The sequence below is a fragment of the Malaclemys terrapin genome, chromosome 10 (genome assembly GCF_027887155.1).
Source record: "Malaclemys terrapin pileata isolate rMalTer1 chromosome 10, rMalTer1.hap1, whole genome shotgun sequence".
Taxonomy (NCBI): Eukaryota; Metazoa; Chordata; order Testudines; family Emydidae; genus Malaclemys; species Malaclemys terrapin.
Window position 1 is genome coordinate 53,350,337 of NC_071514.1, and position 25,560 is coordinate 53,375,896.

General features: G+C 53.9%; 1 protein-coding gene across 3 annotated transcripts in view; it reads left to right on the forward strand.

Moving 5' to 3' along the window:
• Positions 1-25,560, forward strand: part of TFAP4 (transcription factor AP-4) — a 38,688-nt gene that overhangs the window by 5,930 nt on the left and 7,198 nt on the right. Inside the window, exons 2-5 of one of the 3 annotated variants that reach the window (XM_054042561.1) lie at positions 4,231-4,396; positions 6,802-6,900; positions 8,688-8,858; positions 12,248-12,385. In XM_054042561.1, the coding sequence (XP_053898536.1) occupies positions 4,231-4,396; positions 6,802-6,900; positions 8,688-8,858; positions 12,248-12,385 (574 nt within the window). The remainder of the gene's footprint in view (positions 1-4,230; positions 4,397-6,801; positions 6,901-8,687; positions 8,859-12,247; positions 12,386-25,560) is intronic. The other 2 variants (XM_054042563.1, XM_054042564.1) reach the window with 2 other exon arrangements.

The following is a 25,560-nucleotide window of genomic DNA, read 5'->3' on the forward strand; positions in this document are numbered from 1 at the left end:
GATGTTTCACAATAGTGGGAATGAAAGGTGAGGGCCCCCAGAGCAGCTTTCTCAATGGTCCTGCCTGCACCTGCACCGGAGTCATGCTTGCCCCATGAAGCCCTGCTATCCACCTGCAGGGCCAGAGCTGATCTGCAAGATTGTTTGCCTTGAGTGGGGAAGTGGCCTTAGAGTTAGTAGTGAGAGACTGTCTTGTCTTGTCTTCAGATCCTTCTGAATATATTTGGTGAATAGTCATGTACTTTCACTTGTGCTTTTTTCACTCTTGCTGTGTGACCAATAGCACAATGGGGTTCCATGTTCAGTGACTGTGGCGTAAGAAGGTATTTCCCCTAACTGTCAGGCTGTGAACTCTGAGAGACAAGCTGGGTTCCTTCTTGCCCATCTTCCTCAGTAACCAAGGCACTGCCAGATGCACGGCTCTGAGTGATACTTGTGCAATCCCATTGCCTTCACTAGGGTTGCTCAGGAAAAGTTGAAAGTGGAATTTGGCTCAGCAGTTGATTTAGTTAAGAAACCTGGTGTGCAAGACTGAATAGAGCAGACCTGTGCTCGCTGGGCTAATGCAAGCCAGAATGTACTTTCAGGGACCCTGAATAAACATGGGCACAGGTCTGACAGCTGCTCTTCAGAACAGAACTGTGCTTTAAGGGATAGCTCAGTGGTCCACCATCCGCTCGGTAGAAGGGGAGACCGCCGAGAAACCAATCCGCAGCAGCATGAAGCAGGGTTGCTCCCTCAGCCCGATTGTCTTCAACCTCGCACTCTTGTGGCGTGAACCCCAGTCTCGGTTCTCTTGTCACTCCGGCTTTCGGAGCCTTCTGCTTCCTGGGGTGGTAAGAACGTGTCAGTTATATAATGCAGAGCTCTTGTCCAGGGGCTTTGCTCTTTCCTCTCCTGTTACCTTGGCTGTGATGTGATGAACTTGTGGGTGCTGCCTTGAAGTTCAGCAGCTTCTTTATGACTTGACATTACTGGCTACTGACCCCACCCTTAGCGGTGACCTTAGAAGTTGGACTTCAGCCCACAAAAGGAGAAGATTGAGAGGTCTGGCTGAGTCTCTGGCCCTGTTGTGCCCAGGGGCTGGCTCATACCTCATGTATTGGATCACCCCCATTAGCCCTCTCTGCATTTTGTTGTATAACATGAACAAAAATGTGCAAATAAACCGTAAATCTCTACCTGCAATTTCAAGCGATGTGATCTTTCTTCGCTCTAGGAAACAGTTGCTAGTCTTTAGTACTTTGCATTTGTATAGCTCCTTCTATCTGAGGATCTCCTAGCACTTGTGGTGTCTTCCTTTGCTGGCTGACTATGCAGGTTGATTGTAGTGTGCTTGACACAGATGGCCAGGACTGGTGACTGCAAGACACATCAGGGTAGTTAACAGAGAGGAAAGTGGTTGTCAGGGTGAGTTAATACGGAATCTCTCAGGGGCTGAGATCTTGCTGGCTGTTAACAAGTGACAGTGAATAGCAGGTGGCTGGAAGTGCAATTTTCATTGTTCTTGAATTCCAGCATGACTTTAGTAACTGAATTCTCATGCAGTCTTGGCTATCATGCATACATATGGATAGTCCATACCCTTAGAAAGCTGCTTTCTAAGTCTAATTCTTGATATAGCTGCTACTAACATCGTGATGGGAAAATACAAGAAATGCAAGATAGTAATCAGAAAGATGTGGTCTGTGGTTTTTTTAAAGGCATGCATCTCATGGCTGGTCAGGGCTAGAAACCACCTCTCTAGCATTAAGTAGCATTCCCAGCTCTCCAATGGCCTAAAGCTTTTAGGTGATTTGCAAGGTATGTGACCTTTGAAATTGCCACTGGTCTTTCTTAAAGCGTTGTGTGTCTGGCAGTGGGCCAGGATTGCTATTCCAAGGCCTGGGCCATGGATCAGTCTCCGGTTGCTCTGTGAGATGGGCCACATGGGCAGGTTTGTTAGGAGAGTGAGGCTGCTGGTCGAGCATTGCCTGGAAAGCATGGAGGGGTAGATCCAGAGCTGGGGTTGCTGTGTAAACACTGCTTCACCTCGTTGTGGAGTTCAACTTCCTCTTTTGGTTTTAATAACCCTAATACAGAATATATTTTAAGTCATCCAGTTCTCTTTTCCTTCCCCAGGCCTCAAAAATGCCATCTGTTGAGGAAAAGTCTGGACTAGGAATATGGGTTGGCATGGTTTTAAACACTAGTGTAGACAGGGTTTAAAAACTTGTGAGCCGGTCATGGTCAAGCCCGCGTTCCCTCGCAGGACTGATCCCAATGTTTCTTCCTCCTTCTCTCCCTCCAGCTAGCTGCTTGGTGGTGGTTGGTGTGGGAAGTGTTTTCCTGGCCAGTCTGCCAGATCACTCGGGAACGGAACGCGCAGCGGAGGCAGCAGGAAGCAGGAGGGAGCCGTGGCTTTGGGTGGGGCGGGGGCTGCCTCTGCTGGGAGTGATCATCTGGAAGCCATCAGCAGGAGGGGGAGGGGGCCTCTCATCCGATTCTACCAGGGCCACACACACAGGCTGGCCCTGCAGGGACCTCAGCTTAGATGCTTGCCTCTTTCTTACCATGGGGGGGGGGGAGGATGGTGAGTAACCAGAGGCCCTTGCTGCAGCTCACAAGCTCTTTTAATCTTTTAATCCTCCCTCTTCCCTACCCAGCCCTGCACCTTTCAGCAGCCCTCAAACACCGGTCACTGCAGGAGCTGTGACTCCTCAGCTGCTGCAGTGACCAGCTCAGGGCCTGGCTCTGCTCTGCTGGCACCGGAGGGTCCCTTTACCTGGGTCTTGCTTAGCACCTTTGAACTGAAGGATTCCAAAGACTCTTCCCATCTTTCTGTATTGGAGTCATTGTGTCAACTGGTGAAAGAGAGCCCTGCAGGGGCTGACACCTAGCCATTTCATAGTGCAGGTGACCAGTCCACAGCAGGGTAGGACAGCAAGGAGAGGCCACTGTGTCCAGTTGAAAGTGAATGGGTTGTTCAATGAAGTAGAAGGTAATGACCAAGTTAGAAGTTGGGCAGGATGCTGGGGCTGACACCTTGTCTTACAAGAGGTACCCTGGGCCCTAATGAATACGTATGTCCAGGCCCTCCGTTCTAAGCCTTATCTGAAAGATGCAGGATCCTTAGTCTCATGCCGGGGCATTGGGTGTTCTTAATATTAATTCAGGGAGGAGTGCCACCTACTGCGTCACCACTTTCTTCAGCACCTTGGATTTTCTTTAGTGGCCTCCTAGCCAAGCTTTGTTCTGCCCTGATCCTGCATAGCTCTGGAGGTTGCAAGAAATCCCAGCCTGCGGTGGTGTGGATGTAGAATGAGAATTGGGGAGTGGACAGACTTTGAATCCTACCTTCTGCTTGCAGTGAGGGTGGGGAAACTCCTCTTTTTCCCCACCTCGCTTTGGGCTCAATAAACTGTCGCCATTAATAGGAGCAGAGTCCCAAAGCAGTTAATTTCTCACTTTCTCTGGGACTCAGTTTGGAAAGCTGATTGCTCCCCCAACCACTGGAATGCTGTGGTGTCCCTCCCAGGTGTGGTCCCCATTCCTAGCTCTTCCCTCCCTCTGCCCTAAAATCACATGGATGCTGCTCTGTCCTCCAGGGCAGCAGCACCTTGTCTTCTGCCTCTTCTGGGCAGAAAGTGCTTTAGGTAGGAAGTATGAGGCTGACGGGGTTTGGTTAGTTTCTGGAGGTACAGTGGCCCAAGAGGGAGTGACTGACACTGACTAGGTTTCTGTCTTTCCTTCAGGAGGATCAGCACCATCTTTACCTGCAGGACTGTCCATGTGGCAGATCTTAAAATGCAGGGTCCCAGCAATCCTTGAATTTTTAAATACCTGGAGAAGGACCTAGGGACTGAGTTCTAGCCTCAATTTGGATTAGCCACATTCCCCAGACACCTCCAAATTGTCATGAAAATGACCCCCGTCCTACTCCAGGCGCAGGTATGCTCTCAGGTTATGATCACTGCCTGGAAAAAGGACTGTAGATCCATAGCTTGTGGTGAAGTGCAGGAGTGGCCGCTTCTCCATCTCAGGAGAATAGTCTTTTGTTTGGTTCCCTGAAAGTTTCTGTGCATACCAATCTGGTCCTTGCAAAACAGGTAGCATCTGGGAAGAGCACCCTCTGGGGTTCTTTCCTCTAATGCAATGTATCATCATGGTAAGAGTGAACCTCCATCTGCAGGTTGGGAGTGGGGGCTCTTGAGCATTGGCTGTCCTCGCTAACCTCTCTCTCTCTCTCAGCCTTGCCAATATCCCACTGACCCCAGAGACCCAGCGGGATCAGGAGCGGCGGATACGCAGGGAAATCGCAAACAGCAACGAGCGAAGGCGGATGCAGAGCATCAATGCCGGCTTCCAGTCTCTAAAAACCCTCATTCCACACACAGATGGGGAGAAGCTCAGTAAGGTGAGGGGGAGTCTGTGTCTGTGTGGCTGTGAGGGTGTGCACGTGCCCCAGGGTCGGTCTCCAGATTCTGTCTGAGCTGCCAGGATCCTCTAGCTATTAACTTGTTGCTGACCCATTGCTTTGTAGCAGTGACATTCTGTCATTAAGTAACTAAACCTCCCAACTATGTGGATCTAAAAAAGTCTCTAAATAAAATAAGCTCACTCAGAAAACTTCAGCTTGTTTTAAGGTTGCTCTTGTGATTATGTAATGAGACGAGAACTTGGAGGGAGGGAAAGGTAATGTGAGCACTGAAATTATAGCGAAGGTAAGTAATATAGATGTTCCCTTAGCCTTGTAATTCATAGACTACACTAGTGATTGATATGTTAAGAGTTTGTAGACGTATTGTAGAGCAAATATGCAGGTTGCATTTTTCACGTCAAACCAATGAGTGGCGCGTGGCAAGATAACTGGAATATTTAGGTAAATTACCATCACTGGCCACTTCCCTGCTCTTTAGTGAGTAGGGATTGTAAAACTGATGGTCTTGTTGCCTCATATGAAGCTGTTGCCAGTGAAGCAATTTTACCTGTGCTAATAGAACGTTCTGTGTGGGGAATTCCTGGGGCATGCACGTGCGATGTGCTTTAAATACCCAGGACATTGAAACAATCAAGGTGGCATAAACATGGAACGCTCTGCGTGCATTTGTTGATGCTAGGTCCCGGAGCCAAAAGTCCCAGCGCTGCTTCTGTCCTGAGCAATTCCTCCCAGGAGTTCTGGAGCAGGGAGTGGTGGTGGTGACAGGACTCATTCATACATTTTGGGGTGGGGTTTAGCAGTATCTTAAACCCTAGAGAGCTGAGAGCCTTTTCCCGTCTCCTGCAAGACTTAGGAGCTCTGTGGGAGACAAGGAGCAGAGTCTTACCTTTAAGAGTTCCTGGGCTTTGCAGGATGGGATTCTTTTGCCAGTGAGCCCCTTACAGCTTCTTGCGAGCAAACTGGCTTCCGCTGAAGCACATCATGGCCTATGCACGTAGCCAGTTAGGCACTGAAGCACTTAATTTCTACTAATATAAGACCAAGGAGCCCAGCAGGGTTTAGGAGCTCCTAAATCGCGGTGTTGCTAAAGTTCCCCCATGGTGTCTGGGCCACCTGGCTTGCTCTGTTCTCCCTTGGCCTTCCTGGAGCATATAAAGTTGTGGCAAATAGTGCTAGTAACTTTGGTCTTTGCAGCTGCTATTTATGGATGCTGCTGTGGACGTCTCATGCAGAGCTACAGCTTGCTATGGCTTTCCTTTTGCACCTGAAATGTCTTGTAAAAAATCGCAGGCATCTGAACAGTGGTAGACACCATTCCTGCTGTTCAAAAAGGATTAATTTAACCCCTTCAGATTGCAAAATGATCCCGTGACTTACATGGAGCCTTGCAGCCCATCCCACGTATCCCCTTGGTGTGAGAATGTTGTCACACGTTTGCTTACACAGGGCTGTAAATGCTGCTCCTGCCGTGCTAAGTAGGCAACTGCTAATGATGCTTCCAGAAAGAAAACATAGTGCTGGGGGAAAGGTGGTGGTTTGGGGGGGGGGGGGGGGGGGGTCTTCTGTTTATTGGTGCAGCATGGGCATCTCCCATGTTGCCCTGCCATTGTGCCTAGCTGACCTGGAGAGAATGCCCTCCCCATGGAGGAGAGGGAACTTGAAGTCTCATTTAGTTCTCCTCAGACTGCGATCAAAGGGGCCAGTTAGTGCTGCATACGCTGGTAGATTTTGTAACATGGAAACTTGTCCACTAGGAATTGGGCTGAGACCAAGCAACTTGCATCGCAGGCCACCAAGTAACTCTCAGATGCTAACCCCTGACTCTTCGGGGCATGGGCTCTGGAGCTTCCAGGAGGCAGCAAGCATGCTGTGGGTGGTCTAGGAGGCTGATGCTGGCATGGCCCATTGGCAGAGTGCTAGGAGCAGGTGTAAAGGCACGCCCAGAACAAGTTGGGGCTCCAGCTGGGGAAGGAGGTGGCTCACGGCTACCACCAGTGCACCAAGGGCCAAGGTGCATTTCAGTGTCTGGGGGGAGCTCCTTTTAGCACTTCACAGGCACTGAGATGTGATTGTAAAGTGCTCGGTCTGGTCAGGGCTTGAGTGGCTTAGGGACCTGGGAGGCAGATGACAGGGGACTCCTCTTCACATGGAGCTACTACACTGATGGGAGAGTTAATCTGGGAGCAGTGGTAGTTTGTCTTCTACCCCAAGTCGCCATTTGGTGCAAGGACTCCAGCTGTCTGACCATTCTTTTTGGAAGAGGCACACGAAAAAAATCTCTGGTTATATTCGTTGATGGGGGGGGGGGCGCCATGAGAGGGGAGATGGCTTGACACACTGACCTTCCTGTGCCACTAACCCTCTTTGCTGGTTCTCCCCAGGCGGCGATTCTCCAGCAAACAGCTGAATACATCTTCTCTCTGGAGCAGGAGAAGACTCGGTTACTGCAGCAGAACACACAGCTCAAGCGGTTCATCCAGGTAGTGTAGCTGCTGCTTTTCTCTCCGCTATTCCCCTTCCCTACCTTTCTGCCAGGAGAGCTCCAGAACATGGAATAACCCATGCCCCTTGGCCAGCATGAGAAGCATTATTTATTGCCCAGTGTAATCCCCACCCGCCCCGGTCTCTCTCTCTCTCGCCCACCCACACCCCACAGTACTGGTTAGCTGATGGAATGTCGCTGGGTCTCTCTGTGCGTCACCTGTTGGGAGTTATTCTGCTCTCTCTGGGTGCGTGGCCAGTCGGGCCTGTTGCTTCACCCCCAGACTCTTCCAGACCAGGAGTGGAAACCCTGCGGGGGTGGGAGGGGGGACTTCCTGCCACTCATCCTTGTGAAAAGAAGAACAGGAGTACTTGTGGCACCTTAGACTAACAAATTTATTAGAGCATAAGCTTTCGTGGACTACAGCCCACTTCTTCGGATGCATATAAGTGGGCTGTAGTCCACGAAAGCTTATGCTCTAATAAATTTGTTAGTCTCTAAGGTGCCACAAGTACTCCTGTTCTTCTTTTTGCGGATACAGACTAACACGGCTGCTACTCTGAAACCTGTCATCCTTGTGACATGCTGAAGTTGGGTATAGGCCTCTTCCCTGCCTGGCTGTGTATCCCAGTTGTCTTAGCTGCTACAGCTGCCTTGTTGGCAGTGACTTTCCACTCTGATAATGTGCTCGATGCTTATGTAAGTGAGGGTCTGGTCTGTTTAAGTGTCTGGTCTGGGTTCCTGACCTGCAGCCCTCCTCCTGGGACCCCACACAGCTACACCGAGGTGCACTGGCACAGCTATCTGGGACTGTGCAGTCAAAGGCTGCAGCCATGCAGCTCTCAGCACTAGTGGCGAATGCATGATGAGCCCAGAGCTCACATTTGCGGGTTTTTCAATATTCTGGCAGGGCCAAAGGCGAGCTCGGTTTAACCCCTCGCTGGTGGGATGGCATTCACAGTGCTGCACCATCCCCTTGCTACTCCATTTCGGTGCGTCAGTTACTTGGGTCCAGGCTGGGGAGCCGACTGGTAAATCTAGTCGCATGTAACCAAAATGTTGATGGCTTTTACAGGCTGGGTTACAGTTCTCTGGCCTTTCTGGAGAGTTGTCAAAGAAGGATATAGTATGGCTGGAGTGTGTCAGTGGCTCGTCCCTGGCTGTGATCTTATTGGCTATCAAGTGAAGCAGGGTCAAGCCTGGGGATGGATTTTGTACGGGAAACTGACGAAAACTTGGGCACAGCAGGAAGTGGTGGTGGTGACTGAGGGGAGAGAGCACTTTCCCTGGGCGTGGGTCCTGAGCCCAGCATGGTGCCAGGAAACTACTGTGCTCCTGGAGGTGTCATGATCTGCTCTACCGGAGTGTTTGCTGAAATCTGTGTCACTAGGAGTGTTAACCCCCAAGTCTAGGCAAGTGCCAATGGGGTAATTAGTAACTGCTGGCACTTAGCCCTTTTCATCTGTAGGTCTTTTTTCACAAAGGGGCGGGGTAAAAGTTATTATTTCCCCCCTTCAGAAGCTGAAGACTATAGTTGGATACAGAAAAGGAGTCTCCTGACTCCCAGCATTGCCACCACTGCCCTGCGTTTACCCCGATATGGGTTCTTCGCTTGCTGCTGTCATGTTCCTGTGTGCTACTGTGTTCCACTCCAGAGGTGGCTGCATTTTGCTGTGCAATCTGTGGCATGCTCTGGGATCCCTGTCGTGATGGAAGGGTGTTCATTGACAGGCCTTGTGGTCACTGTTTGGTCCCTTTCCCTCTAACTTTGTGTTTGATTGGCAGGAGTTCAGTGGCTCCTCTCCGAAGCGGCGGCGGGCGGAGGACAAGGACGAGGGCATTGGCTCGCCGGACATCTGGGAGGACGAGAAGGCAGAGGATCTGCGCCGAGAAATGATCGAACTCCGACAACAGCTCGACAAGGAGCGGTCGGTCCGCATGATGCTGGAGGAGCAGGTGAGGCCTGTAGGGGTGGTGTGGGCAGCCTGGACACAAGGTAGCCAGTGCAAGGAGGGTGCTCTGCTGTCCAGGCTGGGGTGTCCGGGGGAACTGACAGCCTCTGAGGAGCCTGTTCAGGGTAGTGACTGGAGGAAGGAGAGGACCCAGCCTGCACCACCTGGCTATGCTCTCAGCAGGGTGGTGGAGGCAGTCTGCAGTCTTGTGGCGCCCTCTAGTGCACAATGGCAGATCAACACAGATGAGATGTGCTGAGACACTAATTTCTCTGAAGTACCATCTGCCAGGAATCTTTGTCTTGGTGAAGCGACTACAATTTGTAAGCAGGTGGAGTGGGATCCTGGCACTCTGCCAGATGCTGTGTGCTATGTCCTGAAGGATATACACACTGCCTTCCCAGTGTTCCAGCCATTTCCCCCCTTGGCTAAGGAGCTCCTGACGTGCTGTTGCTGCCCATGTCATTGTTTGCCTGTCAGTTGCCTACGTTCTGTGGCCACAGCATGTTCTTACAGCCAGAGCCCTGATGGGCTACATCAGCCTCAGCCTTTCTGGGCACTCTCGTGTCTCTTGACACTCCATGTCTTCGCTGGTGTGCGTCGGAAGGTGGAGCAGAGCTGCTCCTGACCTCCAGGTTATGTCTGTTTGGCAGAACTGTGTCTGTGATGGATGCCTGTGCTATCTCCCTAGGCCAGGATGTGCAGGGTGGCTGTTGTCTACAAGTTTTGCTCATGGCATTGAAATGTGGGGCATCTCCAGGGAGACTCCTTGAAGTCCAGTCTGAGGCTGGCCCCAGGTGTTTCAAAGAGTAAACTTCAAAACTCAGCCCTGAGCTAGTCAAAACAGCGGAGCACCAAACTGCACTTGCACCCGGTGATGGTGCAGACTGGGCTGTGAACTGCTAGGTCCAGTGAAGCACACAGCTCCATTCCCATTGAAGCCACGGGCTCTGCCTGGTGCTGGCTCCTTGGTGCACTTGGGCCTTCAGGACTTGAAGCCTGGATGCAGAGCTCTAGGTCATGAATGAGGTGGAACCTCCACAGTCGAGATGGAGGTGCTGACACTCCCTCCCTGAGGGCCCTGGCTCCAGGCAGCTTTGCATCAAGGCATTCAGATTTCTCCCCCCTCCAGAACTCTCCACTGAAAGGGGAGAGGGAGTGTGGATTCTGAGTATTGGTGTATGCTTGGTAACCTACCCTGATTGCTCCTGGTTCCCTGCAAGTTTTCAGTGAGGCCTTCCTTATCTGCTTGGAAGCATCTCTCTAGCCTGGACCCAGCAGATGGAGTTGGAGCACTTGTGCTGAGGCAGTTGGCTCTCCCACCACAGATGTCGATGTCTCTGCTTTCCAAAGCTAAGGCCTCCCAACTCCTCCCCCAATCCCCTCGATAATTCCAGCTGCCTGCATCAGGGCAGGCAGAGAACCAGGCTGACTGAGGCTGCTCTCTGGACTCGGATGATGCTAAATTCTCTCTCACTGTGGGAACACCAAATTCGTTCTCTTCACATGAGGATTCTGCTCTTCCCTGGTTTCTACTGAAGCTCTTCAAGGTGGGTGACTTGGAGCTGAAGCCAGTCTGGGATTCCACCAGGGCCATGACTGAGAAGTACCTGGGCTAGGAACTCTCTCCAGCCAGATTGCTGTGCTCATGTATTTCATTTTGGATCAGCTAGTGAAGGAGGGGTGCATTTGGCAGTTCTGTGACTACAGGGACCACATCGAAGTCGCTGGAGTAATGCATGGTGCCGTGGCCAGGCTAGCTTGGAACTAGGCGGCTGTTTCAAGGCAAGGCTGTCTCGGGGTGTTTCTGTTGCAGAGATCCTGTAACCCAGTGCTGCAGTCTCTTCTCCACACATACAGAGCCTCACTGCCTTGATTTGCTCTCAGTAGGGAATGCTATTACAGCTTCTGAACCTGGTCCCAAGGCCAGGAACCCCTTGTTCTTTAGCCCTCAGAGAGGTCCTGTTTTCATTGCAGGATGTCCCTTATTGCCTGTTTTTTGTATGAAGTTTTTTTGTTTCTAATTTATGGTCTCCTCTCAGGTGCAAAACATCAAGCGGCTGAGACATTCAAGAGCCATCTTACCTCATTGAGGTGTCTATTAAAGCACAGCATGTTCTTGCCACTCCATTGGCTGTACTCCTTCTCTTGGTCATTCTGTGAGCTTCTTACTCTGCGTGCACCTCCTTGGATGGTATCTTTAGGGAGGAGAGAGTCCCCTCTCCTCAGAGAAGCAGAGTGAAAGGGATCAATCAAACAGGGTTGTCACCTGCCTACCCAGTGTCTCTGATTTTGGGGCTCTCTCTTCCAGGTGTTCTGCTTGCACTGTTTCTGTTGGAGCCGAGGTTCTGACCATCATGACTTGTTATGGGAACTTCACCTTCAGCAGAGCTGAACAAAATGACTGGAGCTTCTGGAAGGCTGCATTTGTGTCCCCTCTGGAGGGTGACCGGTAGGGGGCCTGGTTCATGCTCCAGCCTGCTACCGCTGCCCCGGGGGATGAAAATCCTTTCAGAGCAGTGGGAGTCCTGTTGGTCTCATGCTAAGATCAAAGAGCAACAATCCTGTTGCAATGGTCTCCTCAGTGGAGTGGAGTTTCAGGTGGATAATTCCCTGCCCGTCTCTTCCAACACTGGTGGTAGCGATGGCTGGAACTCTCAGTAGCATGGCACGTGGATCACACTGGTACGGGAGTTTGAAGACAATGAATTGGCCCTTGCGTTAGTAGAGCAGAAACTTGTCAGGAGTCCCCTGACTTGATCCTGTGCAAGACTGGCATGTAACCGTCTCAGCCTTTCAACAGGGGACATCTGCGCTGACCAAGGAGTGGAGCCCAGGCTCCAGAGTCATGTTAGATCTGTTCCTCCAACAGATCCGCATCTGATTTGTATCTTCCCTTGTGGGACTCTTCTCCAAGCGGTGTTCACCTAACACATAGCCTCACTGTGTTCCTCCCAGGGGCATGCTGTCAGGAAGACAAGCTCTTTCCTATCTCTTTGCTTCATTCATCCTTCTTCACCGCAGAAGCGCAGCATTAGGGAGTATGTCAGCCACGTGCTGCCACCTTGTGTAGCTGAGGCACCGGTTGCAGGGGCCTCACCACAGAGGAACATCCTTTGGCATTTGGCACTGGTTGCTCTCAGCAGTTGCTGAATTCTTTTGCTGCTGCTATGAGCAGCTCTGCCTTGTGGAAGCCTTGGGGGTAGGCGGTGTGAGGACCCGTGATGTGCGCTGGTGGAATCCCTGGCACTGAAATGGATTCCACTGGAGTACCAAGCCACCAGACTACCTTGGCGCCATCTTGATAAGCAGGGTTGGTATATGTGTGGGGGTGGGGTTGTGCTCCTCTTCCACACCCAATGGTATGGGCTCCTCTCTCTGATTGGCTGGCAGGTGCGCTCCTTGGAAGCCCACATGTACCCTGAGAAGCTCAAGGTGATCGCCCAGCAGGTGCAGCTCCAGCAGCAGCAGGAACAGGTGAGATTGCTGCACCAGGAGAAGCTGGAACGTGAGCAGCAGATCCGAACGCAGGTGAGTGTGCTGACCCTGCCTCCCATCTCCCACCGCCCCAACCCCCTTGAGATCACATGTGGCCCAAACGCTGACCCTGTCCTTAGCTCCCCTGCAGGGAGATTTCAGATCGTTTTGCCCACAGCCTCATGTGCAGGTGTTTAAATCCAAGGGTGTTGGGGGGAGCGGCCCGACGACATGATGTGCTTCCCATCAGGAAGACCTTGGAGTCTTTCCATCCTCGGGCTGGCTGGGGCTGAGAGCATGGTGTTGGCAATGCTCTCGGCTCCAGGGGAGGGGGAAGGGGTGCAGCACGTATGGCCTTCTCGCACCTCCCCTGCTGGGAGGGGGCGACGTGGCAGTGGTGGTGGTGAACTGTCTTCCCAGCTCTCAGGCTGAGGGCATCATCTGAGGCTGCTGCTGGGGAAGGGCTGGCTGAGTGTGGCTATGGGGGCCGAGGGAGAACCACAGCTTGTAGCTTAGTCCTTTTGCTCTAATCCTCCATCCAGAAGTCTTGGTCACGTTCCATAGGTCCTCCTCTCTCTTCCTTGGGTAGCAATGAGCTGTCTTCACCACTGGTGGTGGTCCCACTGGGGAATGACCACATTGAGGAGGGCCTGGGTTATCATGTTGGATCAGATCTTGTGCCTGGATGCCAGTCGGGGATGGGGGGAGCTAGAGCTATAGAATGAGACCTTTGGCTCTGCTTGGGCCTATGTCCGGTGCGGTCTGGTTAGTGCTGGGTAGACCGCTCTGCTGGCTGGAGCGTGATGTCCACCTTGCAGGCGCAGCATAGTTGGCAGCCAGGTGAGACACTCCCTGAGTGCTGCCTGGAGGGGTCCATCTAGGAGTAGGGGGAGTTCGTTGCCAGTTCAGTCCTTAACTCTTCTGCTGAGGGTAGGCAGGGGCAGTTCTTGGGTTCTGGTTTGTAGAAGTCTGTCCACGAGGACCTGACAGCTCTCCTCACGCAGGACCTCTGTGAGCTAGCTGCCATCACAACAGACCTGGTCTGTGTTTGGACTAGCAACCTAGTGCCAAAAGCACCCGCTCCACCCCAAGCCAGCCCGTTCCCTCAGGGCCGTCAGTGCCTCTTAGCCTAATACGTGCTGACATTCCCCTCCTTTTTCCCCCCCTCTCCCCATTCAGAGCTTCTGACTCCACCCAGCATATGATGTGTACCCCCCACGAACTCTCCATAGAAAAGCCTTTCCGTGCCCAAGAAAAATGAAATATCCTTAATCCTCACGGCAAAGAGCAGATAGATGGATCACGTGGGCTGTGAATGTCCAGTTTGGCCAGGCCAAGCTAGCATGCTAAGCATCCAGAAGTCAGGACATGCCCAAGTGACGGTTGCTGCATAATCTGACCCCTGTTCCCTTCTTGGGCATTAATGTGCAGTTGAATTGCATGGTCACGTACAAGATTCTTCCTGTAGGTCCTCTGCCTCATTGAGTGCCCTGGCTGTGCAGAGTGTAGTGAATGAGGCAGGGTGGGATGTTACTTTTTAAATCCCCTCGAAGCGATTAGCTCCTTCCTGCAAAGCTGATGTTCCCTGTCTTGCCGCATTCTACATTTTGCAGCTGGTTCCTGCTTCAGCACAGTCTGCAAAGGAGCTCACTGCAGAAGACTGCTGGGTTGGCCATCACTCTAGCCCTCTGTCGGATCCCAGCATCCCAATGATGCTTGTCAATTCCTTTTCAGTACCTGTACCCAATTGTCAGCTCTGCCCTTGGGCCTTTCGGTGCCTGTCTTCTGCAGCACATAGTGTCTGGTTTTTTTGGGGGGACCCCCTTAGTCTTTGATGCTTTCCACCTTATCGTTGGTGTGTTGGTGCGCCAGCACTCAGTGTAGGCATTCTGGCTAAAAATCTGGGCTGCCAGCTGGAAGGGTGCTTGGTATCGGTGTCTGCTCTGCTGTTTGGTGTCCAGATGACTTTGTTATGTGGAGTTTGCATGTGCCAGTGCTTCCCTGAATGTGCTGGTGCCCTGCTGTCTCTACAGGAAAGGTGTGGGGAAGGAGCCCATTCAGAAGCTTCAGATCTTGTCAGTGCTGCAGTCCTGACGGTCACACCATTAGGGTCTGCCTTGGAGCCTAACACAACGTGCCGGGATGCCAGGCATGTGTGTACATGTTATCCTGAGCATGTAAGAATCATGGAGCAAGTCTGCAAGTCCTCCCTGAGGCACCGTAGGGGGAGACCTGTAAGTCCAACTCCAGGCTGGGCTGGAGTGCTCTGGGGAGTAACCTCTCCAAACTAAACCCTGACTGGGATGAGACAAGTGCGGGTAAAACAGTATCTCTGCGGTCCCTCATTAGCTTAGTGCAGGGCTTGCGCTTTGTGTCAGTGGGATATTACTGTCCTGCCAAAGCTTATGGAAGTGCCTCTTGGACTTGCTCCTCGTGAGCTTGTGTCTTACACAGAAGGGGACTCTCCTGGTGCCAGTGACTTCAGCTCGATTCAGAGCGAGTGAGCTTCAGGCCCTCGTTCTATCTTTCTTATTGCAGGCTCTTCAAGGGAGATGGCTCTCCGAATTCCTCCTGAAGGAGGGGATTGTCCTGCCAGCGTGCTTCCATGCCCATCCTGGGGAGGCCCTTCTCTGTACACTCCATCCTACGCTCACACCTGCCTGAACATGACACAGGCCATCAAAACGTGCAACAAATGCCTGAAATGTGCTGCACCTGATCTGTGATGGGCCATAACGAATTGGATATAATGGCTTAATTCCCCAACCTGTTCTTTAAAGGACAGCTTATTGCTGTGTGACCCAAATGGGTTTTAAAGAGAACTGGGCAAACAAATTCAGTCCTGTGCAACCATAAGGGCTCCCTGCTTGAGCCATCAGCTTGGTTTGAACCATGGACTTTCGGATCCCAGCACAGATCTCTACCATTTGAGCTAAAGGAGTAACTTATCCTCTCTGTGGACCAGCCACCAGATGGGGGGAGTTGGCACATTTTGCCATTCTTTTCCTTTTTGCTAGGTGTGATGGGGTGTTCACCCCACACTGGAAAGGAAGAGGTTAAAAGCAGCCTAGGGAGGTTGTCCAGGGAGCATCCAATCAGAGAGAGGCTGCATGAAGCAGCCAATCAGGGCCCAGCGGGCTTAAATAAAAGATTGCTGCAGGGCAGAGCCAGGTCAGTTGCTTCAGGGAGCCCAAGGAGAGAGGATGGCGCTCCTAGTGGGCTGCAGGATGGTAGCACCTTGGACAGAGCGGTTGGTGGCAAGGACTGGAGGAGCTAAGAGGTAACTCTTGGCTAGCTACTGGGACTTGCAGGGCCTCCAGCCTGTAAAGAGGATGAAGAAGGTGCAGGGGCTGTGGAGAAGTGGCCCAGGGAATTGAAGCAGCACTGGCAGAGAAGTTAAGAAGAGGCTGCTATCTAGAGGGTCCCTGGGCCCTGCTGCCCCCCACTCACCACTGGGGAAGTGGCTGGACTATTGATGGAGATACTCCTCCCTAGAAGAGGGAAAACACAGATGGTGACCCAGTCGGAGGGCTGAGACATGAAGAGGATATTGCGGTTCTAGGACTGAGGCAAGTCTGCAGGCGGAGAAGGCAGCGAGAGAGGCACCACCAGGAGAACACGTGCCAGCTGGGAGAGCTAATCCCTGAGATGATCAGCAGGAGGTGCCGCTCTGTGAGTGAACTCCGTCACATTAGGCAGCAAGCAAATGCTGGAACTCAGGAATTCCTGGTCCCATTCCTGGCTCTGGGAGGGGACTTTGATTTAATAGAGCAATGGTTACAGGAAGTCAAGCACTTTCATTCGGAGAGGCAAGGCTTGGATCTACTGTATGAGACCTGGGTTTAGTCCCAGTTTTGCATGAAGGGACCGTGTGCAATCTGTTACCATATTGTAAAATGAGGGGCCGATACTTGATTGCCTCCTAGGTTAACGAGAGAGGCTCCATTCAGTAATAAGGGCTCTGACGAGCACAGAAACAGTTCGCTAGAGATGCGACAGTGCATGGAGCTGGGAGCCAGGAGTTCTATCTTCTTGGCTATAGAGTGCTTGGGTGGGCAGTCTCCCTTCTTCTCCCTGTTCCCTTGCAGGACTACGCTGTTCTCAGCGGTCCTGAAGAACAGGCAGCTTGGATCGTTGGAATGGGGGAAAGTCCTGCAAAATCTGGTGTATGTGGGAGCGCTGTGCCGCATGTCAAAAGGTCCCTAGAGTTTGCTGTTAGCTCTGGGAAGGTCTCCTCATTTTAAACCCCATGTGCTGGCAGTGCTGTTACTGAAAGGACTGTGGCTAAGTCTGTGTCTGTCTGTCTGTGTGTCTCTCTCTCTCTTTCACATTGCTAGGACCTGAGTGATCTGAATTGAGAAGGCCGCACCAAGGGTTGGGGCAGTAACTTCACCCTGGCCTGTCCTAGGGATGCATTCATCACAGATGTTCTGTAACATAGCTATATCACCTGCTCTGCATGTGCTTACTGAGCTCTGTGGCTTGGTTTGGGAAATTCCCTGTTTTAAGGGTCTCCCTTCTCTCACGCACTCCTGGGTTTGTGAATTTCTGAGGCACACTTTTTTTGTGCATTGATCAACTTGTTTGCTCTTTGTGGGAGCTTCACCTTCTCATAGGAATTGTCCGAAATGGTCCGAAGGCATCATTTTACCTTGGCAATGGGTCGCACATAGCTGCCATCGGGAAGCCTGGCTTGTACTTTAACCCACTTCCGCTGCTGTTAAGAACTAAGGGAGTTCCACCAATCTCCCGCTAAGAGGCAGGAGTGAGAGCCCTGTACTGATAGTATCGGAAGTGAAAGTCCTCCTGAGCAACAGCCAGTAGTTAAAGAGCATGTGAAAGAAATTCTCGCAAACCCTGTACTCCATAGGCCACACGCATACCTCTAACAATCCCTCCCCTCCGTCTAACCGCTGGTATGCTCATGAAATCAACTTCTCCCTTTCTTCTCCATGTCACCTTTACATCTAATTGTAAAACATTAAGTTTGTAACTTTCGATTCAGTCCAGGCTGGCTCTTAAGATTGTAGGGTTTTGTGGGGTTTTTTTTTGACCACGTTATCAAGATTTTGTGCTTGGTCTGAGATGAGATTGTGTTTACACCGAGTACAGATGGTTTTGTCTTGCTTCACCAAGTTCCTTGCTTCAGAAGGGCATATGCACCTCTAACGTTTTGGGAGAGGGCTGTTTGCAGCGGCTAAGCCTGTAAGTTCTTTTTTTGGCCTTTCTGGGCTCCTTTAGGTTCAGATCTAGAACCTGCTCTAGTAGCATATAAATCTGGATGACCTCCTTTAAAAAACGCAAAAGTGAGGTGGCTGTTAAGCCTCGCTCAGTTCCACAGTCTGTTGCAAAATTCTAGGCTGTAGGGGGTTGTCATCCTGCTGGAAAGGTGCCCTGTAAGGAACTCAGAATGGCCCCCAGAGGCCCAGCAACAAAGTCCATCCATGGTACAGAAAAGAAGGGCTACAGCAGAGATCCAGCCATCAGATCTGGCTTTCCTGGATCCTAAGACTCCTGGCAAGGGAAAGGGTTCTTTAGGTCCTGGCTGAGTAAAGTGGTCACCTGCCTGGGAGTGTCCATCAGATTTCACCTGGTAAGAGTTCCAGCAGCGCCCAGTCGCGGTTCTGGTGTGTGCGTGTGAAATCCCGGGATGTGGAATTGACCCCTATGTACTCCCCCACAGGCTCCATTGGATTGCTTCCTCCAAAGTTCTCTCCAGAACAGTCACCTTCTGGCACCATGGGGATGAGTCCTTGTGCAGACTGGTGCTGTCATCAGAGCTGTAGGCCCCCTGCCCAGCTCTCAGCTTGGTACTATGGCAGTCTTAGATCCAAGAGTTCTGCTGCAGTTCTGCCTCGGGGGGAACCTTGTTCAGGCACAAGAATGGCCTTGGAGCCTTGGCTGTCCTGTTGGACAGCCCCAGGATTTGTGAGATTTAATACACATGGGCGCTGGGCACCTTTTAGCCCTATGCTGCTCTTCCTTCTAAATTGGCCTCTTCTACAAGGAGTGAAGCCAAGGTCTCCTCTTAAGATGATAAAGGTTCCTATGGGGATTCCTCTACTGCAGCTGCCTCCTGAGTCCCTGGAGTAAGTGGTGGTGCTTTTAGGAAGCCACTTTCTCTTGAGGAGGAGGAAATTGCTTCTGGGGGGACAGTCCTTGGAGGCATCCTCTTGACTCCTCTCAAGATGGGACTGACTTGACTGCTTCCTCCAGCCTTTGGAGCTGTCATGGTGTTTCAGGATCTGCTGGGCAGCGTGCTGTTCCTCTAGTAGCCAACCCCAGGAAGCCAGTCAGGCATTTGACATCTTGGAGCTCAAGGCCAAAAGGAACCCTCTTACCTCCACTTCTGTTAAGTGAAAAATGTCTTCATCCTTCAGGCTAGATCCTAAGGGACGCAGGCTGGCCTTTTCTTTTCCAGCATCCGACCTTGGGGCTAACTTGTGGCTGCTGCTGCAAATGGAAAGTCTAGAACAGAGGAGGAGTCATCAGTGTCCAAGTGAGTGGATGTGTTTGGAAGGGAGATTTAGCCTTCATCTGCCTGGTCTCTGAGAGCAGCCAGTTATGAGGCAGTTACGGTCAGATAAATTCTCTCATTCTGGTCCAAAGCTGCCTGTAGTACGTTTGGGCCGAGGTTCGGCCCTTAGCGGGGCTGTGGGGTGTCCCGCCGCCTCGCTCTGGTCCGGCAGCAGTCTGGGACAACAGGCACACAGTTAGGGGCTCAGGCCCATAAGCAGGGGCTGAGGCAAAGTCTATAGCAGCCCAGGCCCTAAGTCAGGGCGGGCAGCAAGTAAACAGTCAATCAGTGGCCCAACCTCTCTAGGCCAGGGGAAACAGGGGGAGTCTGCCACCCAAGGAGTGGGTGGCAAGGGTGGGACGCAGGCCCTCCCACTCCACTGCGTCCCAGCCCGGGGCCCTAGCAGCAATGGAAACTCGCTGCTGTCACTGGGGATCCTGGCCGTAACACACTGACATCGGCTCTGGCAGTGCAGTAGCCAGACTGGGGTCAGCTGCCCCCCGGCTACTTCCACACTCCCCCTCGTATGGTACCTGGGCCGTCTTAGTGTCGTCGGTACTCTCCACCAGCATTGGCTCCTCTGGGTAGGTAGCGGAGGGTAGGCTCGGCCAGTCCTCCTCGGGGTAGCTGGCACGGGGGAGGCTTGGCCAGTCCTCCTCGGGGTACCTGGCGAGAGAGAGGCTCGGCCGGCCTGGTGAGTCAGGAGGCTGGTCGCGGCCTGCGGCTGTTTCCCAAGCAGGAGCTCGGCCACAGACGTCTGCTCTCTCCGCCGGCCTGGGCTCCACTGAGCTCTGCCGGCGGACCTTTATACTTCCAGGTCGGGGCCGTGACCTCGGAGGGGTGGGCTCCGGACCTGGTGGCTCCGCCCACATTGGGATTAGGGGAGGTTCGGCCCTCAGTGGGGTTGTGGGGTGTCCTACCGCCTCGCTATACACACCCACCCCCTCAAGGCTGGCTCCCGTCCCTCGGGGCCAGACCCGTCTAACTCTCCCATGCGGGACAAGAAGTCTGCGTTCGCGTGGTCCTTACTGGCCCTATGGTGGATGGTATAAGCATAGGGCTGTAACGCCAGGTACCACCGCGTTAACCGCATATTATTATTCTTCATTCGGGCCAACCACCAAAGTGCGGCGTGGTCCGTGACTATTATGAAGGGGGCCCCTAGGATGTAAGAACGCAGGGCGTCACAGGTCCATTTTACCGCTAGGGCCTCCTTCTCTATTACTGCGTAATGTCTTTCTCGTGGGAATAATTTTCGGCTGAGATATATAACGGGGTGCTCCTCCCCATCCACCTCCTGAGACAGGACCGCCCCTAGTCCTACCTCCGAGGCGTCGGTCTGGAGGACGAATCCTCTATCAAAGTCGGGGCTGTACAGGATGGGTTCGCGGCAGAGACGGTCTTTGAGGGCCCGGAAGGCGCTGTCACACTCCAGGGTCCATTCCACCCATCTGGGACTGGTTTTGGTGAGGAGCTCTGTTAAGGGGGCTGCAATGGAGGCAAAATCGGGGTTAAACCTCCGGTAATAGCCCGCCAGTCCCAGAAATTGGCGTACATGGCGCTTCATAGTGGGCGGTGGGCATGCTACTAGGGCTTGAACCTTTCCGACAAGTGGCTTCACTTGTCCTCCTCCAATCGTGTAGCCTAGGTAGGTGGTCTCCTGCCACCCGATACGACATTTCTTTCTGTTGGCGGTTAACCTGGCAGCTCGTAGGGACCTCAGGACAGCCACTGCCCGCTCCAGGTGGCTCTCTCATCGGTCACTATAAATGACTACATCGTCCAGGTATGCAGCCGCGTATTCCCGATGAGGAAGCAGGAGGCGGTCCATGAGCCGCTGGAACGTCGCAGGGGCACCATGGAGATCGAAGGGCATCCGGGTGAATTGGTAGAGGCCCGTGGCGGTGGCGAAAGCAGTTTTCTCCTGTGACGTGGGGTCGAGGGGAATCTGCCAATACCCTTTGCTTAGGTCAAGGGTCGTGAGGAAGTGGGCCTTGCCTAAACGGTCCAGCAGCTCATCTACCCGAGGCATGGGGTAGGCGTCAAACTTTGAGATGGAATTAACCCGGCGGGAATCGATGCAAAAGCGCTGTGTGCCGTCCGGTTTAGGAACCAGGACTACTGGGCTGCGCCACTCGCTTTGGGACTGTTCAATGACGCCCAGCTCTAGCATCGCTTGGACTTCCTCGACGACCTGACACATATGATAGGGAAGGGGTCTCGTTGACTCTCGGATCACCATCCCCGGCTCCGTCTGAATGTTATGGTACACGAGGGTCGTGTAGCCCGGCTGGGTGGTGAACGTCCCACGGAACGCCTGCAAGAAGCACCCGGTCTGTTTCCGTTGCTCCACAGTCAAGGACTCTCCGAGCTGCGGCGTGCCGACGTCCTCGGTTGGTGTAACCCGAGGCCCTAACTCGGGCTCTGGTGGACAGGGATTAATCAAGAGGCCTTCCCGTTCCCACCAGGGTTTCAGGAGGTTGACGTGATATCGCTGGGCTTTTTTCCGGTGTTCGGGTTGGTTGATCTCATTGGGCCGGTCACCTATCTTCCGGATCACCTCATATGACCCCTGCCACCGTGCCAGTAGTTTGGACTCACTGGAGGGTAAGAGAAGGAGAACCCGGTCGCCAGGCTGGAACTCACAGACTCGGGCCTCGCGATTATATGTTTGGGCCTGAGCTTCCTGCACGACCTTCAGATTCTCTCGAGCGAGAGTTCCCGCTTGTGCTAGGCGTCCGTGCAGCTGGAGGACATACTAGAGAAGGCCCTGAGTGGGTGACGGGGCTTGTTCCCAGGTCTCTCTCATGAGATCCAGCAGTTCCCTCGGACGACGGCCGTATAATAGCTTGAAGGGAGAGAATTTGGTGGAGGCTTGGGGTACCTCACGGATGGCCAGGAGCAATGGTGGGATCAACTGGTCCCATCGGTGCAGGTCCTCAGGGGAGAACTTGCGCAGCATGTCTTTCAGGGTGAAGTTGAACCGCTCAACTAGGCCGTCGGTTTGCGGGTGGTACACAGAGGTGCGCAGCTGCTTAATCCCAAGGAGTCTGCAGACCTGCTGCAGCAACCAGGAGGTGAAGTTGGTACCCTGGTCGGTGAGGATCTCCTGGGGCAGGCCCACGCAGGCAAAGACCTTGACGAGTTCGTCGGCAGTGATCCTTGCAGTGATGCTCCAGAGCGGGACGGCCTCGGGGAAAATGGGTTGCGTAGTCCGCTATGACCAAGATGTACAAAAACCCAGCCCGGCTCCGTGGGAGGGGTCCCACCAAGTCCATGGCCACCCGCTCGAATGGGGTCTCCATAATGGGCATGGGGACTAGTGGGGCCGGGGCCATCCGTGGGGGAGCAGCAATCTGGCACTCCGGGCAGGAGCTACAATAGTTTTGCACCTCCTGGTGCACTCCAGGCCAGAAGAACCGGGACGGAATCAGTGCGAGGGTTTTCTCTTGACCCAGGTGCCCGGCCACGGGGACGTCATGGGCGAGCTTCATCACCGCTCGTCGGTGGCACCAGGGCACCATCAGTTGTCTCTGGACCTCCCCGGTGCGGGAATCTCGGTCGACCCGATAGAGGTGGTCACGCCGTAGCTCGAACCGGGGCCACCCCTTGGCCCGGGCGGGATCAATCAGCGCATTGTCTACCGCGGCCAACTGTTCATAGGCCCTGCTCAGGGCCTGATCCTCCCTCTGGTCTCGGCAGAAGTCCGTAGCGATCTGAGGGTCGTCTATTGGCATTAGTGGGAGGTCTTTAGGCCCTCCTTCCTGGCTCCGATGTCCTGCTTCTTCAGTCTCCTCAAGGGGGTCCTCGCAGCAATCCCCTTCCAAGGCGGGGGTGATATCGGGGCTCTCCTGCGCATGGGAGCCTAGGACGCCTGGGAACTCTGGCCAGTCCCGCCCCAAGATCACGGGGTAAGCAAGTCGCGGGGCCAGGCCCACCACCATGGTCCGCGTGACTCCGTCAACGGTCAGTGGGACTCTGGCACTGGCGTAAGGTCGAACGTCCCTATGGATGCATTGCAGGAGGATGTTCCCCAGCTGGGGGTCTTCGGGGAAGCCCAGGCTTTGGCGGACTAGGGTTTGTCCACAGCCCGAGTCAACCAGGGCTTGGGTCTGGCAATCTCCAACAATGACAGGCACGGTGACCTTGGCGGCCTGCGGGGGTCGGGCACGGTTCTCCCCGGCGCACACGTGCCCAAAGCTGCAGTCCATCTCAGTGCAGTCGCGTTGGAGATGCCCACGCTTCCCACAGGAGAAACAGGGCCCGATTTCTGGTCGCCTGGGTCGGGCTGAGCCCCGCACTTGGTTCCTAGGGGGACTCCGCAGGCCACGGCCAGTCCCGCTCTCAGGTCCCATGGGCGCAGGCCAAGGGGGACCCTCGGGACATCGATACTGGGGTTCCTGACTCCCCGGGGGATTCCGTGGTTCGACTCGGGGGTTTGCCCATCTCTCGGGGTTGGGGCGATCAAGCCCTGGAGGATGGCCCCTATACCCGGCCCCACCGGGGTTTCCGCCGCCAGGAAGTCCTCCATGAGGGCAACGGCAGCCGCTACAGTTGGAGGCCGGTGGCGGAGGACCCAAGTCCTCCCCCAGGACGGGAGGATATGAATGAACTGTTCCAACAGAATTTGCTCGGTGAGCTCCTTGGGATTCCGCCTCTCGGGCTGTAGCCACCGCCGACACAGGTCCCTCAGCTCCCGGGCCACCAACCGAGGCCGGGCGCCCAGGGTGTAGGACAGAGCCCGGAACCGCTGCCGGAAGGTTTCGGGGCTGATGTCTAAGGCGTCTAAAATTGCCGCCTTTACCCGGGTATAATCTCTGGCCTCCTCCACAGATAAACCCCGGTAGACCGCTTGCGCCGTCCCCATCAGGTATGGTGCCAGGAGGGTGGCCCACTGGTCTGGCGCCCACCCGGCAACATGCGTGACTCTTTCTAAAGTCACCAGAAAGGCTTCGGGGTCATCCTGGGGTCCCATTTTGGTCAGTCTTACAGGCAGGGTGAATCGGGGAGCCCCGTCTGGATCTCCCGGCTGAGGCCCTACAGGCCGGGCCCGGGCCGTTGCCAACTGCTGTAAGCATTGTTGCTGGAACTCCCGGTTTTGCACCGTCAAGTCCTGTATCAGCTGCTGCTGTTGGGCTCCCAGCTGCTGGACAAGCTGCTGGTGCTGTTGGAGCTGGGCGGCCTGCTGTCACTCCTGGCTCTCCGTCAGGAATGTGAAGAGCTTGGTTATATCCATGTCTCCTGTGGGGGACCGCTACCCCCTTCCCCCCGGACCCCTTCTCACAGGGGTCAAGGGCTCGTGCCCACATTTCTGGGCAAGAGGTCCCCACTTCTGGTACCACGTGTAGTACGTTTGGGCTGAGGTTCGGCCCTCAGCAGTCTGGGACAACAAGCACACAGTTAGGGGCCCAGGCACATAAGCAGGGGCTGAGGCAAAGTCTATAGCAGCCCAGGGCCTAAGTCAGGGTGGGCAGCAAGCAAACAGTCAATCAGTGGCCCAACCTCTCTAGGCTAGGGGAAACGGGGAGTCTGCCACCCAAGGAGTGGGTGGTAAGGGTGGGATGCAGGCCCTCCCACTCCACTGCGTCCCAGCCCGGGGCCCTAGCAGCGATGGAAACTCGCTGCTGTCAGTGGGGATCCTGGCCGCAACACACTGACATCGGCTCTGGCAGTGTAGCAGCCAGACTGGGGTCAGCTGCCCCCGGCTACTTCCACACTCCCCCTCGTATGATTCCTGGGCCGTCTTAGTATCATCGGTGCTCTCCACCAGCATCGGCTCCTCCTTGGGGTACCTGGCACGGGGCAGGCTTGGCTAGTCCTCCTCGGGGTACCTGGCGAGAGGTAGGCTCGGCCGGCCCGGTGAGTCAGCAGGCAGGTCGCGGCCTGCGGCTGTTTCCCAAGTGGGAGCTCGGCCATGGACATCTGCTCTCTCCGCCCGCCTGGGCTCCACTGAGCTCTGCCGGTGGGCCTTTATACTTTCAGGTCAGGGCCGTGAACTCGGAGGGGCGGGCTCTGGACCCGGTGGCTCCGCCCACGTTGGGATTAGGGGAAGTTTGGCTCTTAGCGGGGCTGTGGGATGTCCCACCGCCTCGCTACACTGCCCCTTGAGCAGCATGTTTCCTGAGGACAAAAAAATTCCCATTCCAGAAGCTCAGACACTGGGTGCCGTCCCATGAGTGAATGCTGAGGTGCAACTCTTGGAGAGTCGCAGTTACTGGTTAAGTGACCTTTCTTTTCTGGAGATGTTCCAGGAGGTGTCTGGTTCCCTCAAGTCTTTCTTTGTTGTATCTGGATGTCTCTCTCAGCACATGTTCCTGGCTCAGGTTTTTTGGTCACTCTACTGTAGCTCAGGTGTAAGCTATGAACTGACCTTGTGAAAGCACAGATCTCTTCAGCTCAGAGGCAGATGTGGTCTTGGGAAAGATGGAAGTCCATGGGTGCATCCCTGGGCTTGAGTCTGTGTGTTTTCCACAGGAAATCTTCAGTTAGATTCCATAAGGGACACTTAACAGCAGTCCTCTTCAGGAGCTGGCTGCCTGCAGAGGCCCAGACCATTTAAGAAGCCCTTCTGATCCAATCAGAAGACAAGTCTTGTTCTTTGGCCTCAGCTCCTGGTGGCACCAGAGGACTTCAGACCAGTCATGGGACATTGAGTCCTCATGCTTTGTTTTACCCCTCCCTTTGTGGACTATTCCCAGTATTTTCAGGACTG